General features: G+C 32.6%; 1 protein-coding gene across 3 annotated transcripts in view; it reads left to right on the plus strand.

Moving 5' to 3' along the window:
- Nucleotides 1-19,135, plus strand: part of LOC136038838 (FH2 domain-containing protein 1-like) — a 129,086-nt gene that overhangs the window by 65,503 nt on the left and 44,448 nt on the right. For all 3 annotated transcript variants that reach the window (XM_065722249.1, XM_065722251.1, XM_065722250.1), the window contains exons 5-9: nt 2,718-2,751; nt 7,293-7,437; nt 10,684-10,896; nt 15,091-15,319; nt 17,671-17,837. In XM_065722249.1, coding sequence (XP_065578321.1) covers nt 2,718-2,751; nt 7,293-7,437; nt 10,684-10,896; nt 15,091-15,319; nt 17,671-17,837 — 788 coding nt within the window. The remainder of the gene's footprint in view (nt 1-2,717; nt 2,752-7,292; nt 7,438-10,683; nt 10,897-15,090; nt 15,320-17,670; nt 17,838-19,135) is intronic.

Raw genomic sequence — 19,135 nt, forward strand, 5'->3', positions numbered from 1 at the left:
ACACTAAGAGGGGAAGGGGGGATTTTATTTCAAGATCAAATTGTCAGGATGAGCTAATTAATCTGATACTTCGTTTATCTGTTTGTGTAAGGATAATTTACCCTCTTAATTCTTAATCGTGTAACCTCTCTGGAGACGGCCATGCTATGAAATTTGAGTTTAACATTAAGTTTATTCTTATTCATTTAACATTCATTGAGTCAAACACACACCCACAAAAAAATCAGTAAAAAATAGATTCTTAGGGATAATTGTCCGTCGTAAAATGTTGCAGTCACCCACCCTAGTAAGATGTTCCAATCGCTTCAGATGGAAGGGACTGTCTATTAAAAATTCTGCGTTTTCTTCATTATTTCTATAGACTTTCTGTGTGGCTTCTCAATTTTACATATGGGGGAATTTTCGAATATTCTACCAGTATCCCAGAATATAGGCTGAATGTGTGGTGCAGAACATCCAATAGTATTTATTTTTACCCACCTTGAACAACAAGGGAATCTCATTCTTGCACTGATGGTTTTTGCCCGAGGGTTTTTTGCCCGATTGAAAAAATGATTGTAGAATACTTTAGAATATAAACTTTGGCCCAAATATTGGCAAGATGCTGGGTAATACAAATTGGAAATGAGGATTGACGACATCACAAAAGCTGGTGAAGCGTTTAAAGGAACAAACTATTGTGGCCATCCAGTTTTACAATTTTGCCCTAGTCTGGGGGGGGGGTTAACATTCATTCAAGGGAATGGTTCTAGCATTAATCTTTTTAGAATATAGTTGCTTTGTTCTGAAGAAGGGGTGAAGTACTCTTTTAGCAAAATAAGTATAAAAAACAATGCAAAACAGTATAATCAATAAACTATGGTGTAGAACTTTATCTAAACATATGGTGTAGAACATAAAACAACAAATAAAAATTAATTATTAGCCAAAGCAACCCAAAACAAAATTTGGCTCCCCCACTCTCGCTGTATACTTTACGATTTGCCTGGCCCCATAATCCAAGAACTTACAGTTTTAGGTTTCAACCCATCTACAAAAAAAAGTTCACTATCCCTTCTTCAGCCGCTTGTCGGAGCCTGTTTTTAGGGAAACTATTCTTTTTTTGTATTTTGTCTTTCGTGTTAGAGCATCCTTAGCCTGAGGACTTAAGGATGCAAGTTTCAAATGATGCATTAAAGACTATCTGCCTTTATCTGCCTTATCTCAGGAAATGTAGATCATAGGGTTTTATTTTCAGATTTTCTTAGCTACCTTCGACTATATAATAAAATCAGGATGTTTTTTTGGCTGGCTTTTTTGACGTGTTTTGGCTAACTAATAACTTGCTAACTCTGGCTGACTAACTTTTTGGCAAATTTCGGCTAAACCCGACTAACTAATAACTTTATTAAAGCCGAATCTTCTAAGTTATCTGTCTTGCCTTCAACATCATCAATATATATATTCGCCTTCAGTCATTTGATTATTCAGTTAATAAGTCATCTCATTTGATGATCTCTCCTAATTTTACATATTTTCTTATACATTTTTTTTTCTCTTCAGTTTTCAGTGTTATTTTGTTTAACATTAATATTTTGTTATCGTAGTTTGAAGTAGGCCTATATGGGTTAATAACTATTCTGTAAAGTTACTGTTATTTTTACTCCAACATTGATATTATGTCGTTTTTATGATAATTATTTTTATAATTTTATGGTCATTTCTATTGTCATCATTTGTTAAATAGCGAGCTTTAAAAATCCTTATTTAAGGTGGGTGTTTTTGGCAACAACCCAAAAGGACAAGATTTTGTTCCACCTTTTATAGATGTCTAGATTCTGGACAAGGGCACAAGGGCCCCAGAAGGAGCAAGAGGGTTGGGCTTCGCCCTTCCCCCATCTTTATTGACCAAGATTGAAAAAATAAATTTTGTATTATTCAGAAAAGGGTATGATGTTGTTCCGGTCAAGAACGAAGTTTTTTTCAAACTTTATCTCCCCCCCCCCTGTTAAAAAGCAAAGCTTCTTTTCAAACTTTATCCTTCCGGGAAATTTTTCCGCATGATTTTCCTGAAGTTCCCTAATTTGGGCTAACGTTATTGGCTATTTCAACTTGTGTAACACCACAACCTGGCAACTGTGTACAGTAGATATAACCTATTTATTCTGGTGCTGATAATTAAACTCTAGGTATGAACTCCTCTACAAAAATTCTAGAAACGAACTTCTTATTATTTTGAATCTAACTTTTACTAATTACAAAAAGTCGTCGCCATATATTCAACTGAAGAAATGACCTTGGCCTTCCTAAAAGGAATCTATTGCAAAATATTTGAAATATTTATGTAAGAAAAAACATGTTTTTGTAAAGAGCAAAACAGATGGGCATTTATTTTACTTAATTATTTGTACAAATTTGTGTTATCTATGATAAATATGATTAATATATCTTATATATTTAGCAAGAGGTGCCCACTTTCTGCCACCTGGTATACATCTCAGAATGATGTGTGTGCTGCAAAGCTTCACCACGCTTGGTACAGTTTTTAACACTCGTGGCGCAATTTCCGCCACGCTTTGCATGCGCAATGTGGTGTATGTGATATATTAAAGTGGGTGCCTCCTCGATATTTAGCATATTTATAAATATAAAAAAATAATTAGTTTTATGTTTGATTTAAATTTGTTACTTTTAAGAAATTCATTTTAGTGAATTATTTTATTTTAACCTTTTTTTAGGTTTGAAGCTGATAAGCGTTCTTAGTGACATTAGGTAAGTCTGTTTGTTAATATTTTATTCTGATCTTAAAAGTATTGGAAGTTTTAAGTTTGAAAACAACTTCCCGGACCCTAGTTTGAGGCTATGGATCCTTTTCTGGATATTTTATCAATCTAGCAAAACACCATTTTCAAATTCAAGAGAAACAATATCCCGGAAGGAGAAGGAGAGAGTTAGCTACTAGAAAACAGCTTCCAAGCTGGGGAACGGTTACATCTTTCAGATCTCATTTTGTTCCTTTCTCTCCCCTCTAATCCTAATCTCCCATAGATTTTTGTTTGCTCAATCAGACAGTTTGAAGCCTAAACAGTTTTTCTGATTCTTTTTGTGAACAAACCAAAAGAGAACACTCCTAGCTGAATATGCCAAAAAATAGTTTTCTTTGTTTTTCAAGGTGTGGGGGGGTGCAAGTTATCTGCAAGGGTTTTCTGAAAAAGGTTATTTCAATGGAGTACTTTTCGTTTCTATTCGATGCCATTTTTGAGGTGTTTCAGGCTAATTATTGAAATTTTATAAATCTATTTTCAAAAAAGTATTTACTAGTAAATCTAATTGAAATCTAGAATCAGCTGCAAATGAAATTCTTTCCCATAGACAGCTTTTTGTAAGCGTGTTTTTATTATTGGTGACTGTGGGTCGTGGTGCGTTCTTTACTAGGTTACAGCTACCACTGCAGCCATAAGTATGATTATATAACTATTTTGTTATTCACCTCGTTATCCATGCAAACTTTCTACCACTCATTTTGTCTTAGTTCTATCCTTTCGCTTATTAGATTCTTGCTAGTTCACTGCGCTTTAGGCTATTTATTGGAAAATGAGTATGAATTTTTGCCAATTGTTCCCATACCAATGTAGGCTGCAATTCGATTTCTTGCAGTTTCATTTTGACAATACAACTAAGAAACCCTAAGTCATTGTCTAGAATCGAATAAAATGACCCCCCCCCAACATAGGTGCAAAGTGTCCTTATCATACTCTACACAATCGGTCGAAGCTACTGTAGCTGGAAACAACACAGATAGTCTAAAAATACTGTCCATAAAAAGAAGTAAAATCCCAACGTAATTTTGAAATGAAGCAATATGATGAGTTTTTTTGTCATTAAAATACCATAGATTAAGTTCTGAATTTGATGTTACTTTTAAAAGACATAGAACAATAGATCATAAATAACAGAACATAGAACTAAGCTCCAGGTCTTCATAAGGCTAATTCATTCAATCAATCAATCAATCATTTTATTAATACTAAAACACAATTAAAGACGTAAAAAAAGAAAGATTATTAAGCCCAAGAAGCTTTGCTTATTATGGGCCATACAACACAACAATAAAGCACTAAAGGAACCATAAATAATATTTATTTTTTATATCTTTGTATATTTATATTATTTGTATATATTTGTATATTCTATATTTAAAAATATATTTATTTTTTATTATTAACATTTGTGTGTATGTGCATCGAATTAACGACGCTTCTTGACTACTAAGGTCCTTGCATTAGACCAACAGTGTTTTGCTACAGTCGGGTTCGATCTCTGGGTCCCGAATTACCAAGCTGAGGTCAAACCCATTGCACCACCACAGAACTTTTCTAGATTTATAGTCACACCTTTATGGGTATCAAAATTTTGCCTTTTTTGACGGTTGAACCATGATACATTCCAGAAAGCTCAGAAAGCGCAACTGAATGTTCCCCCTTTTTGTGATTAGGTGTCAGGAATGTCAAATGAATCCTGAAACTATTAACTACGTTTGAGCACCCCTTATCTTACTTATCCGGCTATGTTTGACTTCCAGTTTTGACGGTTGAACTATGCTGCATTCCAGAAAGCTCAGAAAGCCCAACTTAAGTTCCCCTTTTTTGTGATTAGGTGTCAGGAATGTCAAATGAATCCTGAAACTATTAACTACGTTTGAGCACCCCTTATCTTACTTATCCAGCTATGTTTGGCTTCCAGTTTTGACGGTTGAACTATGATACATTCCAGAAAGCTCAGAAAGCCCAACTGAATGTTCCCCCTTTTTGTGATTAGGTGTCAGGAATGTCAAATGAATCCCGAGACTATTGACTATGTTTGATCACCCCTTATCTTACTTATCTGGCTAAGCTTAACTTCCAGTTTTGACGGTTGAACTATGATACATTCCAGAAAGCTCAGAAAGCCCAACTGAATGTTCCCCCTTTTGGTGATTAGGTGTCAGCAATGTCAAATGAATCCTGAAACTATTGACTATGTTTCAGCACCCCTTATCTTACTTATCTGGCTAAGCTTAACTTCCAGTTTTGACGGTTTAACCATGATACATTCCAAAAAGCTCTTGTTACTTTTACTCGCCACGAAAACGCTGAATAAAAAATTCAGAGAGATCTACAATGCTCGTATAAGTGGAGGAAAGAACTTTGTTATAATTATAGTAACACTAAACTAGAGTGCGTATTTTGTACGGAAAGATAAATCATGGTAAGACTGAGTGTATTATATAATTATAGATAGTTTTAATGTATAATTGGTATTGAATAAAGCTAGAAATTGAGCTCATAGCGAAAAAAGATGATTTTAAGTTAAAAATCAGTCAACTGACTGTAAGTGTACTACCTAATGTTTGTGGATGTTTGCACATTTTTGAAATTAATTACAGTATTAAACTTCAGCCCATACAAAGTGAAGGTAAAATTCTAATATGTAAATCTAGTTTTACAGACAAATATATAGGGACTTCAGAAATATGGCAATAGCCAGGCCTTTCTTTGGCTGACAACAAGCGTTTCCTGGGAGTCCTTTCATTTTCAGGGATAGTGACATCTATTGGAATCTAGTTTTTGTGTGTTTCACCTTCTCATTTTTGCCCAAATGGATGTTCCCTCTTTTTGCGATTAGGTGTCAGGAGTGTCACATGAATCCTAAAACAATTGATTACGTTGGAGCACCCCTTATCTTACTTATCCGGCTAAGCTTAACTTCCTCGCATGTAATACCTGGAAGATACCAATAAATTCCTATCTGGGCATGTGCTAGCTAAAATGCATATGAATAGCAAGGCGAGTAACGACAATGATCCCGTGTATTCCAATGTTAGCAATATTTTATTTATACATCCCTGAAAGTGTGCCAATTTTCACTATGGCCGTCTCTTTTTGCTCCCTGTCTTTAATTTTGTGTTTTTATTTCCATTTTTGAATTGTTTGTTTACATATGACGGTACTTATTTTAACTTATTTAGGCTTTCTGGAGTTCTCAGGTGTATCTTACCTGACGACTAATCTAGACCATTTCAAGTACCAATCCTCCTAATCTTTGACGTCACTTGGAGATTGTGAAATCCTAAGTACGACTTGTCGAATGTGTAACCTTGGTACGCTCAAACGCGCTACTAGACGTGGATGTCAATAAACTCTAAATTAGTAAATGTGTATCAGCTTGGTCTTTAAATAAATCAATAAAATTTTGATTGTAATGTTTAAGCGGTTAAACAATATAAAAAGAAGAATTAGCTTCATAAAAGATAATAATAAGAGGAATAAAAACGAAAATAAACCCGGACCTTCTTTTCTTTTCCCCAGTAGTATCTTATTTTCTCTCTCACTCTTTTATCTTCTCTATACTTTTATCTTTTCTATTTCCTTTTTTATTTTCTTTTTCCCTTGTAGTATCTTATATTCTCTCTCACTGTCTTATCTTTTCTACACTTTTACCTTTTCTATTTCCTCTTTTTTTCCTTTTAGTATCTTATTTGCTCTTTCACTTTCTATAATTTTACCTTTTTCTATTCCCTTCCTTCTTTTCTCCCATTCAATTGCTTTCTTACACATGCACCAAGCTAAAGAATATCGAAAAATCAAACCGATATTGAAGATCGGGAGCCAAAGAGTATTGGAAACAACCATTATCTATTTACTGTTTTTAGAATGTAAAGGTTCTGAGGCTGATATATATATATATATATATATATATATATATATATATATATATATATATATATATATATATATATATATATATATATATATATATATATATATATATATATATATATATATATATATATATATATATATATATATATATATATATATATATATATATATATATATATATATATATATATATATATATATATATATATATATATATATATATATATATATATATATATATATACGTATATATACAAATATAAATATGTATATAAACTTAACCTGAAAATAATTTTTATCTGATTGATGATGAATGATTATATAAATATACTGATTGATGTCTGCTTGGGGCTCGGGGTTCAATCCCAGCTTCAGCAAAGTTGGACGATAGCCTTGTTACCTATCTCTATAGGGAAGACCGGGGAAATGAAACACTGAAAATTTTTGATGCCCAATGCGCCCTATGTGGCTCTGAAGCATCTTTATGGGTTTTTTGGAAAGGCTTATAGCCGGCTATCTTACCAATAGCCAATAGCCAGTGACCACAATTCCTAATTTTTTTGAATTCTGAAATAAATTGATGCACAAGACTAACCTTTATATCTTTTAAAGACGGGAAAAAGCAATTGACAATGATGTACTAGTTCAACTTGATGTCTTTGATGAGCAAAGAGATAGTGACGAGTCCCAGTTTTCTGGGCCAGAAGGTGTGGACCTGTCTTCTCCCCTTGATGTTTTTCATGCTGTCTTTAGACAGGTAATTATACATAAAATATTGTTATTTTCAGTGGAGAAAATAATTTATTTTAAAAAGTTTAATGAAAAAGAATATTGTGATTTGGGATTGTTTTGCTAATCTATAAAAAAAAAACACTTATTTACACCAGTGTATTAGTGTACATATTACACCAAAAAGAAACAAAAATTAATTTACAACTTGAGAAAAACAAAAACAATATAAGAATTTAAAATTCTCACACCTGCGGGCAATAGTGTCTCAGCTGTTCGCAAAAGATAAAACAAAGGTATCAACGCTATATAGCGTGTGGCAACACCTGGCGTTTTTTCAATATAATAAAAAGTATAAAGATGTAAAGAGGTAAAAATATAAAAATGTTTTAAGAGAATTTCTGAGTTTGAAGAGTTTGTTTGATGGTTATGTCGTGTTACTTGATCTATATTGGAGGATAAAGTTTAAAGTCAAAAGTTAATGAAGGATCACGAGGCGTGTTTGTTGGTCTGTGGTTCCGGCTAGTTACCGGGGAATATTAGGTTTAACTCCGGCACCAGCAGCGATTTCTGAAGTAATTAACTTTAGTTAGTAAAATAAAGGCTTGATTGTTTGTGATCTTTTTTTCCTAGGAAAATTATCTTTAGCAAAATCAAAGCGTAGTATCTATGCGAATTTAGTTGAAATGGCCTGCTGAACTTTGTGGATAGTCATTACGCCATCTATAATTTGATAATTTAGAGGAGAATTTATGCTTTAACCACTGGTTCCCACTGCTGCGCCAATCCTGACACGATTTTTTTCTGGTAGAACAGACGTACGACACAATCGGATGGAGGTTCATAAAGAACCGCAGACTTTTACGCCGCTGCGACGAACTATTGAAGAATTCAAATCAGGTTCTCAAACTGATTTTTTCTTTTTCATTTTCATTTTTCAATTTTTTTTTTAATCAGAACAACGCATGTGATTTGTCGTATGAGTCGAAATTATTCAAAGCATCCGACAGTGCAGCGAAACGGATGGTTTTGCGTCGTTTGTCGCATGATTTGTGTCATTTGTCGCATGTCGCAGGATTTTGCGCGAAAAGGCAGCAGTGGGAACTAGGGGTAACACTGAAAATACAAGATTTTCAAACTGTCATCTAATTTTGTGTAGCTTAAGAAGATGGCATTGTCTATTTTCTTATAGTTTTCCGGAAAATTTTTCTGACCATTTTCAGGTCTTGACAAATATAAAGAAAATTTTGTCTCATTTGTTTTGTCGGAAACTGATAAAAAAAAAAGTCAGCCATATATTTTGAAAATGATTAAGTCCCTCGAAGAGGGGCTAAGCATCCTTCACGGGCAATTTTCAGAGCTAATGTCTCACAAATTTTCTCCTCTTTTTGGTAATTTACCATTTTTTTCAGCTTTTGAGATTTTTATAGATAACTATTATTGTTTATGCAGCTAATAATTACAAATATCATAACATAATTTCTTATATTAAAAATAAAGTATAAGATAGATTTAGCTCGTTTATATAAAACGTAAGTATAATTTATAAAATAATGGAAATATATATTTATATTTAGTATTCATAGTATAAACCATAAATTATATATAAAACATAACATAAAATAAAGTTAGTACAGTATATTATTACATCATATTATTATGTAATAAAGTTGTAATAAAAGAAATATATTATTATACAAACAATAATTTTATGTGTATTAAAATAATATAATAATATTAAGTACTAATATGATTCTATGCTCACAGACTGATATTAAAATGAATGCAACCGTTTTTTCTGATATCTTTTAAATTTGATGGACGCTTTTTTGCTGGGGGAAAGATCGATAGGTGCAAATTTAGAATGAACAGATATAATGGTAATTAAATTGATACACTTTAGATAGGATAATTGTAACACCCTTATTAAATGAAAACCACTTAGTTTTGAACAGGTCTGACAAGGAAAGGGAATATTTACGCCTTAGACTAGGTTGACTAAGTGGTCGGCCCGCTGAGTTGAGAATTCTTTGTCGAAGTGGTACAGATTTGATCCCTGGCGTAGCAAGTTATTTGGTTTCGGATGGGGGTCAGTGACGTGACTATAAGCCCAGTTAGTGTCGACCCCAGCTGTAATTGGGTGCCTGTATCTGGAGAATTCTGGGGAAGGTAAGTAGGAAGGGACTGCGAAAGCATATGATGGCTATCCTTCACTTCCTGGCTGAAAAGCAAAATGGATGGTCGTCAGCAATGCCGGTGCTGACTTTAAGGGTCTAATGCCGTCATACTTACTTACATCCTTAGGCTAGGTTGCAACGTCAAGATTTTTATTATCTTTCTTTTCGCCATGAGACTATTGACCCCCACACCTTGATTATGTTTTTATTCCATTCTCCGTTTATGCTCAGTAATAATCCCATACCACAAAGGGGAATCATGGGCTAAGCTGATGATGGTAACAACGACAAGTAAAATGTGAATAAAAATTAGAAAAGAATAAAGAGGATCATATGTTTATTGGATCCTCTGGTTCCATATGACGCTGTAGCACAGCCTAGGTCAGATCAGGGATTATGAGGGTGGCAGATGCTCTCCTACTGGTTTTGGGACTTTTGGGACTTTTTGGGTTTGGGAGCTAAAGTGAAAGTTCAATAAAAATAAACTGACTGCAAGGAGGCATTCTGTGGATGAAAGATGACTCCCAAAGATCGTCCTTTTTGGCCAACCATCCAGGGTTGATAACTTGCTCACATTCCATGCGAAATTCACTCTTTTTCACCTCAGAAGGGATGCGGAAGAGATAATATTTTTGGGTATTGGTTTTCCGCTTGATATGTTGCTGGTTGGCAACTTCTTTAGAAGTTCAATGAACCCAAGAAGCATGGTTGCCAACTTGCACACTTTGTGCGTAAAATACACTCTTTGTTTATCTAAAAGAGGATGGGAGCGCAAAGTTTTTAACTTGCAATCTTTTTTCGCCTTGATTTGCAGTCTATTTAGACGTCGAGAGCTGATAAGCCTTTAACCATCTTGGGCCAAACGAAAAGCTTTGAACGTCCTTGAATGGAACAGGAAGAGGTTGTAGGAAAGGAATTATCAGAAATGGAACCTCTTGGAACGGTGTAAAAATGGAAGCTTTGATTTAGATTGGAATGGGGGAGGAGCTTGTACAGCCGTGTTGGCTTCAGGAAAGTAAGTGCTGCATTGAGTTGCCAGTAGTTGTATATTGTCCTTGAATTACTATTGTGTTTGCTTGTAGTTTGGCTGTTTATAGGTTGCGGATACTCCTCAAGAGATGACATTTTTAAACATCCTACAACATCTGTTGCGAATAGACATGCGTGAAAATATCAGTGACATGATATGGGACACAGCCGAAACTATGATACATAAAGTTACGCTTCTGGATTCTGTCGAAGAGAGACAAAAACTCATCAGAAGCACGTCTTATGGCAACATTCCAAATAAATTCGTTCCAAAATATAAGGTATTTGTTATGTTTTTTTCGTATCTCTTTATATATGGCCTATTTCTCATGGTTTTCATAAGGATTACCTGTCCATTAGTTCGCCATATGGAGGCTTTATGGTTGGGTGTATTGTTCAAGTACTCTGTTAGAGTAGTTTGTATTATCTGTCAGTCTTGTATTATCTTTTAATTTTCGCCTATTTAATTCATGTCTGATGATAGGTTTTAATATTTATCTAATTCTTAGTATTATTATTATTATTATTATTATTATTATTATTATTATTATTATTATTATTATTATTATTATCAATTATTATTATAATTATTATTAATTATTATTATAATTATTATTATTATTAGTTACTATTATTATTATTAATTATTACTAATTATTATTATTATTATTAATTATTATTAATACTTGTTGTTATACGTTCCCTTAAACTAACGTTAATTAAGATTTACGAAATATAATTAAGAATTCACGAAAATATTAGGGCAAAGGGAGGCAATGTGTTTTCACAATCTATGGGTCGTTTCTTTTCCTTTTTTATCAATGAAATTTCAACGAACGTTAATTAGGGTTAATTAAGACTTAAGTTTAGATTTAGAGACTTATTCGTTGTTAACAAAATATAATTTACTTAAGAAGAAAAACCAGAAACTTTAGAATGTTCTAAAGTTGAAATCATTTCGTAATTTCTAAATTTTATTTTATTAAAATAAAGTAAAGGGTGCAGTAAATAAACGAAAATAATCAATAGATTATTAATAATTGATAAAATGAAAATAAGGTAAGGGATGTTAAAGCAGTCTCAATTTCAGTATAAAAATCCCACAGCTTAGTATTTTTTTCGTTCCAATTTCTCTAAATACGCGTGATGCTTGTAGGCTTCTTTGAAGAAAATTCCACATCCTCTTTTTACAGAATTGCCCGAAATACTCCTTTCGAGAATTGGCCGAAATACTACTCTCCCCTCTCGAAAGTCTGTGAAATTAAATAAAATTTTAACTGGTGTGGCGAAATTCTGGTAGTTGTACCGTCACTAAGAGTTTTGCTGAATATATCGAATTATTGCTCACAGAGTTTATAATCATTTATTTTTTATTTATCAAAACAAAGTAAGCTTTTGCTTGTCGCGTATAAAACAAATATATAATAAAACATGTTGACTAACTAATAAATCTGAATAAATAAAATAAATAAATAAACTAAATAAATAGATGAAAAAATTAAATTTTGCTATGATTGCTTATTTAGTTTCTTTTCGTTTTGGGTTTAATTTATTTTTTAATAGTAATTTCTTGTCGTTTTGAGCTATTGTAGGTTTTTATTTCTTCTGATATTAAGTTTAATATGACCTTTACTTTTCTTAAAAAATTTTTTTTCGATTTTTTTAAAATTGATACTTTTAAAATCCCTACTGGGTAGTGATTTCTTGAATTCTACAAAATTTCCAGAACATCCAACGTCCTCGGGAGGATAGTTATAGCGTTTGCGGATTGTAGAGACTCTGGAAACAAAATTCTAAGGAACTCTACTCTAAGGCTGAATTTGTGATGAGGTACTATTACATAGACGGTTTTAGCGGAATGACAGCTGGGGAAGTTGCCCCGGGCGTAGGAATTTTAGGGGTGCTAAATTTCAAATAAATGATCTGGCGGTGAAAATTATTTTGTAATTTTAAAATTTTATCTTTATTAAAATAAAGTAAAGAATGCAGTTAATAAATGAAAATAAACTGATAAATTATCAATTAATTGATTAAATAAAAATGATGCAAAAATCAAAATATTCAAATAATAATTAAAACATAAGTTATTAATTGACTAATGAATTATAAGTAATCTTGTTAATAAATGAAAATTTTATGAAAATTCAGCCATAAAATTTTCTGGGAGGTATGGGGGGGACGCTAATTAAGATTTTCACCCGAGCGCAAGAGATACCAGACTGCACGACTACCTGCTATAACTCTTTGTGTTCTTCAAAATACTTCGCGGATCCATAAAAAGGTAGATCTAGGACCACCTTTATGCTTATTACACTTACAAATAAACGGTTCTATACACATTTGCATATATATATATATATATTTAATTGAACTCTTTAGAAGAACCAAATAAATACCTTCAGAAACTAATCCACTGTCAGCCATTTTAGGAAATTACTTATTGCTTCTAAAACTTGTATTTTTAATGATGGTTTTTCTTTTCTTCTTCTTCTAAATTTGTGTTGAGCTTCACTCATAAATCTATTAACTTCAAAGAAATTTTGAATGCGGATTACTTATATTTTCTCAAAAGTTCTACAAAAGAGAAAAGTGTTTGCTATCAGGCTATAATTTATAAACTCTGACTTTTCACCTGATTTGGGTAACAGTTTTCTTCTTATTATCATTATTAGAGTTATTTAGTTGAATTTAAGGATATTGACTGTTATAAGAAAACATAAAATTAGAAAAAATAACAAAAGAAATTATCAAAACAATTAGTGAAATATACTAATATTCAGAAACGATTGACGAATTCAAAAACCACTAATATGAAACGATCTTGTTACTCATAAAAAAGGGATACTATCTCTTAAATTAATCCATATTTGCGCAAGTAGAAATACTTAAATAAACAGAAATAACAGTAAAACATACTAATATACAGAAATAACTGATGAACTAAACAGCTACTAATATGAAACGATCTATTTACCCATAAAAAATGGACACCTGCTCATTAAGGCCGTGATTAAGTGAACTGATGGACCTCGAAAATCCCATGTTAAAATTGAAAAATTATATTTAAAAAGTACTCAAGTATTGAGTACTCGAAATTGGAACTCGAAAATCACATGTTAAAATTGAAAAATTATATTTAAAAAGTACTCAAGTATTGAGTACTCGAAATTGGAACTCGAAAATCCCATGTTAAAATTGAAAAATTATATTTAAAAAGTACTCAAGTGTTAATTGGCAGAAGATACCGCTTTTAATATCAGGCCATAGCTTCTTGAAGATGCTACAAAATGTTGCTAGGATTTTGCTCTATTCCCTCTAATTGCTTAGAAATCTTAGAAAATGTCTAGATCTTTTTCACAAGTGTACTCTATGAAGGATATTGCTTTTAGAACAAAATCAGTACTATCATGAACAGAAGACAATAGCCTGTAAGATGATTGCAACCATATTTCGATATATTTTCCTGTTTTCGAACAGTCCTATAGAATATTTTCAGCTACCTGAAATTTTTACAAGTTTTTGCCAGAAAGAATCGTTTCAGATCCCCTTAGAGACCGAATTGACAAGCTGGTATAATTAACCTGCTCTTTCCGCCAATGAATAAGTGCCATTTGAAAGGTTTTTGACAATTGACGGTCTCTAGAGAATTGAAAGACAGAAGGCTAACTGACCCTAACTTCACTAACCCTACTTCAATTTTGAAGCTCGATGTTTTCAAGTTCACTTAATCACAGCCTTAATTTAATGTATACTGTCGTTCACAGTTCACCGTCTGACTAAAAATGTCTGGCTGAGAATATTCACCAAGGCGTGACGGATGGATCACAAAATAAAATAAATAACAATCTTATATTTATATTAATATATATATATTTATATATATTAGATGTTATAGCTGTAAATGGTGAGTTGTTTTTTTTAAAATAAAGTTTAGTTTAATTCAATTCAATTTAAAACGCTCATCAGATTTTGAACACAAATTAAAAAGATTAGTTTGTGGTTCTCCCAACATTGTTGCAAGATTACACAGCATCGTATTCGAGAGATGATGTATATCAGATGCTTCGTTGTAATCTGGTTTACAGAGCATTTCAAATACTTGCTCCACCGTTAATTTGCTCCATACTACCGAGCAATATTTTGGTTTCGATGAAAACAAAATGAATAATATTTTTCAGCGAATCTGCCAGGTCCAGGGGAAAGTTTATAATAAATCAACATGGAGTTTTGGTAGAATATGGGATTTTCCCGCAATACTTGCAAAATTGATGTAAGATTTCAAGAATTTCTACTTAAATTTGGGATCTCCACCCCCTGCTCTGCAGGAAGGGGTTGAGACGCTCCTTTGTATCGGTATGTATGTTTAATTGTTTTAATCACCCATTATCTTCTTTATTGTTCGGCCGTAGCTAAGATTATTTAATTTTTTTTGTATTTTTGTATTTTTATTTTTTTTTATTTTTTGTATTTTAAAGGGTGGCGAAACAAGATGTCTCTGTGGGTGTCATCGTGACGAAATGGGAAGAAGAAAGTCGTCGTTGACGAATAATGCTGCTTCACCTGGTCTCTTGTCACCGAGAGAAACGAGTCCATTGCCCCAACAAAGATCACCGGGACATTCACCTTTACCTGCCGGCTTGCAACCTCCTCCAGGAGTTCCACCTCCACCTCCTACTGGTTTACCCCCACCACCTCCACCACCAGGTTTGTATTATCGTATGAACATATCGAGCGTGCCATACTCGATGACATTTAAATTTAAAAAGTAGGGTTTGTTCACTCAGATCACAGGAGTGATTAGTAGAGCTTTCTTAATCACTTTAAACTGATTTACTTTCTAAATCACTTGTAAAGTTCAGCTTATTCACTTCGATCAAGAGTGATGAGCAGAGCTTTCTAGTTTAATTTTATAGTGATTTTCTTTCGAAATCGCTCTTAAAGCTCAGTTCGTTCACTTTGATCATAATAGTGATGAGCTGAGCCTTCTAAATAATTTTCTAACCTGCTTTTGAAGTCATAAGTCTTGTTTATTTCGATCCCAAGAGTAATGAGAAGAACCTTCTAAATCACTTGTACAGTGATTTTATCGCTAATCACTTTTAAAGTCCAGCTCGTTCGCTTCGATCGCAAGAGTTATGGGCAGGGCCTCTTAAAACACTTTTCTCGACTCTTTAACATCATAAACTCTTTAATGTAATTTTAGAAATATTAAAATGAGAATTCGTAAAATTTTCTATTAGGAAGCTTTTTACGTTGTCTTCAGTTACTAATGGTGCTTTATTTGTTAGTAATTTGTTCTCCCCTATGTCAAAGTGAATCACTAGATAGGACCTTTGAGGCTCCACTTAGTTTTGCTCGGTAGATAAAGAAAACGAAATATCACATGGAAGAAAAGAAAATTGAAGCCAGGTTTTGTATTTGTTGTGTTTATCTCATATTATGTTATGTCTGGTATATTATGTTTATGTTATGTTTTATGTACTTATTTTAATTATTCAATTGTCGTGTCAAGGTCAATTACTTAGTCTAATCATGCAATTGGTGCTAGGTATAAATCTGATGGTCTGTAGGGTCTTGCTCGACAGATTAAAAATCGTAAAGAAGACAGGAGAATTCTAATAGGAAATGAAAAAAGAAAATAAATGAAATAGAAAATAGAAAGAAAAGGAGAATAGAAAAGAAGGAGGAAAATTTTCACACTGAAAATTTCACTTACCGCCTAACTTGCTGAAAGTTTCTCTCGTTTTGAGATTCTTTTTTTTTCTCTAAGGTTTTTTGTACTTTTTTTGTCTTTGATGTCTAGCCAGTTTTGTCTTTATACTTATTCGGCTTCTCCTGAGCTTAGAGTAGCTTTATTATAGTGAATCAAATAGAAAAACGGATTTTTTTATTAATCTCACCCCCGTTACTTTGAATGGTGCGGTACCACCATCTTTGAATTTCAAAATCAGTAACTATTCTAAAGTTCCCCCTACACTTTAAAAACAAATAAGTTTAAAATCTTTTCTTATGAATTAACCAAGCAGGTAAAGACTAAGCAGATTCAATTTTGGGCATTCTACAATCAGTTACCGTTACCAAAAGTATAAAAACATGGGGCATTTCCCCCAAATTACCCCCGAATACTCTGAATTCCCCTTATTAAAAACTATGCTTTTCAATTGAAGGGAGGGGGGGGGTAAACTCTGGTTTGGGTGGTAAGCTGGGCTATGTAGGGGCAGTCCCCCCTTCCCCATAGCAAATTAAGCCCCTGCTTTCCAGTCCCTGAAGATGAGACCTAGAGAGGTGTACTCCGTTGGGCACGTTGGGTCCGTTGGGAGTCGTACCACTTGGTCCCTTTGATGCCTCTCAAGAACTTTGTTTGAGCTAAATCTATGGAATCACGAACATATGTAGCAGCCGGCCAGGTCTCAGCCTCGTAGAGAAAGACTTGAATTAGAGTGGGATTGTAGGCTCGTATTTTGTTCGTCGGCTAACGTCAGGTCTTGACCACACGGAACGGTATAATCGTGCCAGGATTGACACTAGCAGTAAAAAAGGACACATTAGTGAAACTAATAAAAAAGAGTTTCCTTGTTGTTTGAGGTGGTGAAGGGGGGGGTGTGTAACTTTTTCATTACGGGGTTATGGGCAATGGTGATTCCAATAGTACAGTTTTTCATTTCAGTTCGTCACCATTTTCGATGGTTTTCAGGCTATATGTCGAAATTCCCATAATTTTTTTTTCTCAATGTATTTGAATTGTTAAGATTAATCAAAATCGTATTTATCATTCTTGAAGGAGCTTCAAATGACATTTTTTTTCACTTGACAGTTTAAAAAAAGAAAACATTTTAAAATTTTTGGTAGTTATCGGCTGAACTTTGTTATTTAGTAATTGCTGCAACTACGAAAATGTGCTAGCTTTTTTTTGTTAAATCTGATGACTAATTATGATTGCATCTTAATAACATCATCTACTATGAAAGTATCAATAGGTAGAGAAATGACAAAATGACCTATGCAAATACTTTTACCTTTAAGTGCCTGTTTTTATTGTTTATATTTTATTCTAGGCTGTGGTTCAACCCCGGCTCCACCTTCAGGAGTTCCACCAATGCCATTACATAAAATACCACCTTTATCATCACCAGAAATAAAGATAAAGCTTCCGCAGCAGAATATACCCAAGCCAAAGGCAAAAATGAAGACGTTTAATTGGAACAAACTTCCTGATTCAAAGGTGTGTTTCTATTTTACAGTTACCGTTCTTTTATACTTTTTATTGTTTCATTTCCTCTTCTTTTTTCTTCTTTAATCGTTTGAAGGAATTTGTATTTCACTTATTCCTCGGAACTTAATGGAACAACCTAATTGGACTCTTTCAATCTGGACACAATATTCTGTAAATTCGAAAATTAATTTTTGTTGAATTTTTGTAAATTTGACAAATTTTAAGATTTAGCAAATTGTCAAATTGTTCTCTCCTATCCAGTTTTGTTCTTGTTTGCTTCTTCATCTATTTTCTTTAGTATTTTGAAAGAATATTTAATGGCTTCATTCATTGTATTCATTATAATCTATAAATTTAGGAATTACTTCTTGGTTAAATTATTCGCAAATTTGTCAAATTGTTTAAAGTTGTCAAACGTCAAATTGCTGTGTGTTTTTTTCAGTGTTGTTCTTATGCTTCTTAATACTTTTTTGTAGTAATTTGAAAGAATATTTATTTCTTTTACACACTGATTCTAGAATCGATAGAAGAATTTAGTAAAAGAACGTGAGAAGCTTTATTCATTATATTCATCATAATTAAAAAAATTTTGAAGTTTCTTCTATGTTAAATTATACGTAAATTTGTCAAATTGTTTAAAGTTGTCAAACGTCAAATTGCTGTGTGTTTTTTCAGTGTTGTTCTTATGCTTCTTAATACTTTTTGTAGTAATTTGAAAGAATATTTATTTCTTTTACACACTGATTCTAGAATCGATAGAAGAATTTAGTAAAAGAACGTGAGAAGCTTTATTCATTACATTCATCATAATTAAAAAAAATTTGAAGTTTCTTCTATGTTAAATTATACGTAAATTTGTCAAATTGTTTAAAGTTGTCAAACGTCAAATTGCTGTGTGTTTTTTTCAGTGTTGTTCTTATGCTTCTTAATACTTTTTTGTAGTAATTTGAAAGAATATTTATTTCTTTTACACACTGATTCTAGAATCGATAGAAGAATTTAGTAAAAGAACGTGAGAAGCTTTATTCATTACATTCATCATAATTTTAAAAATTTTGAAGTTTCTTCTATGTTAAATTATACGTAAATTTGTCAAATTGTTTAAAGTTGTCAAATGTCAAATTGCTGTGTGTTTTTTTCAGTGTTGTTCTTATGCTTCTTAATACTTTTTTGTAGTAATTTGAAAGAATATTTATTTCTTTTACACACTGATTCTAGAATCGATAGAAGAATTTAGTAAAAGAACGTGAGAAGCTTTATTCATTACATTCATCATAATAAAAAAATTTTTGAAGTTTCTTCTATGT

The sequence above is a fragment of the Artemia franciscana genome, chromosome 18 (assembly GCF_032884065.1).
Source record: "Artemia franciscana chromosome 18, ASM3288406v1, whole genome shotgun sequence".
In the NCBI taxonomy this organism is placed as follows: domain Eukaryota; kingdom Metazoa; phylum Arthropoda; class Branchiopoda; order Anostraca; family Artemiidae; genus Artemia; species Artemia franciscana.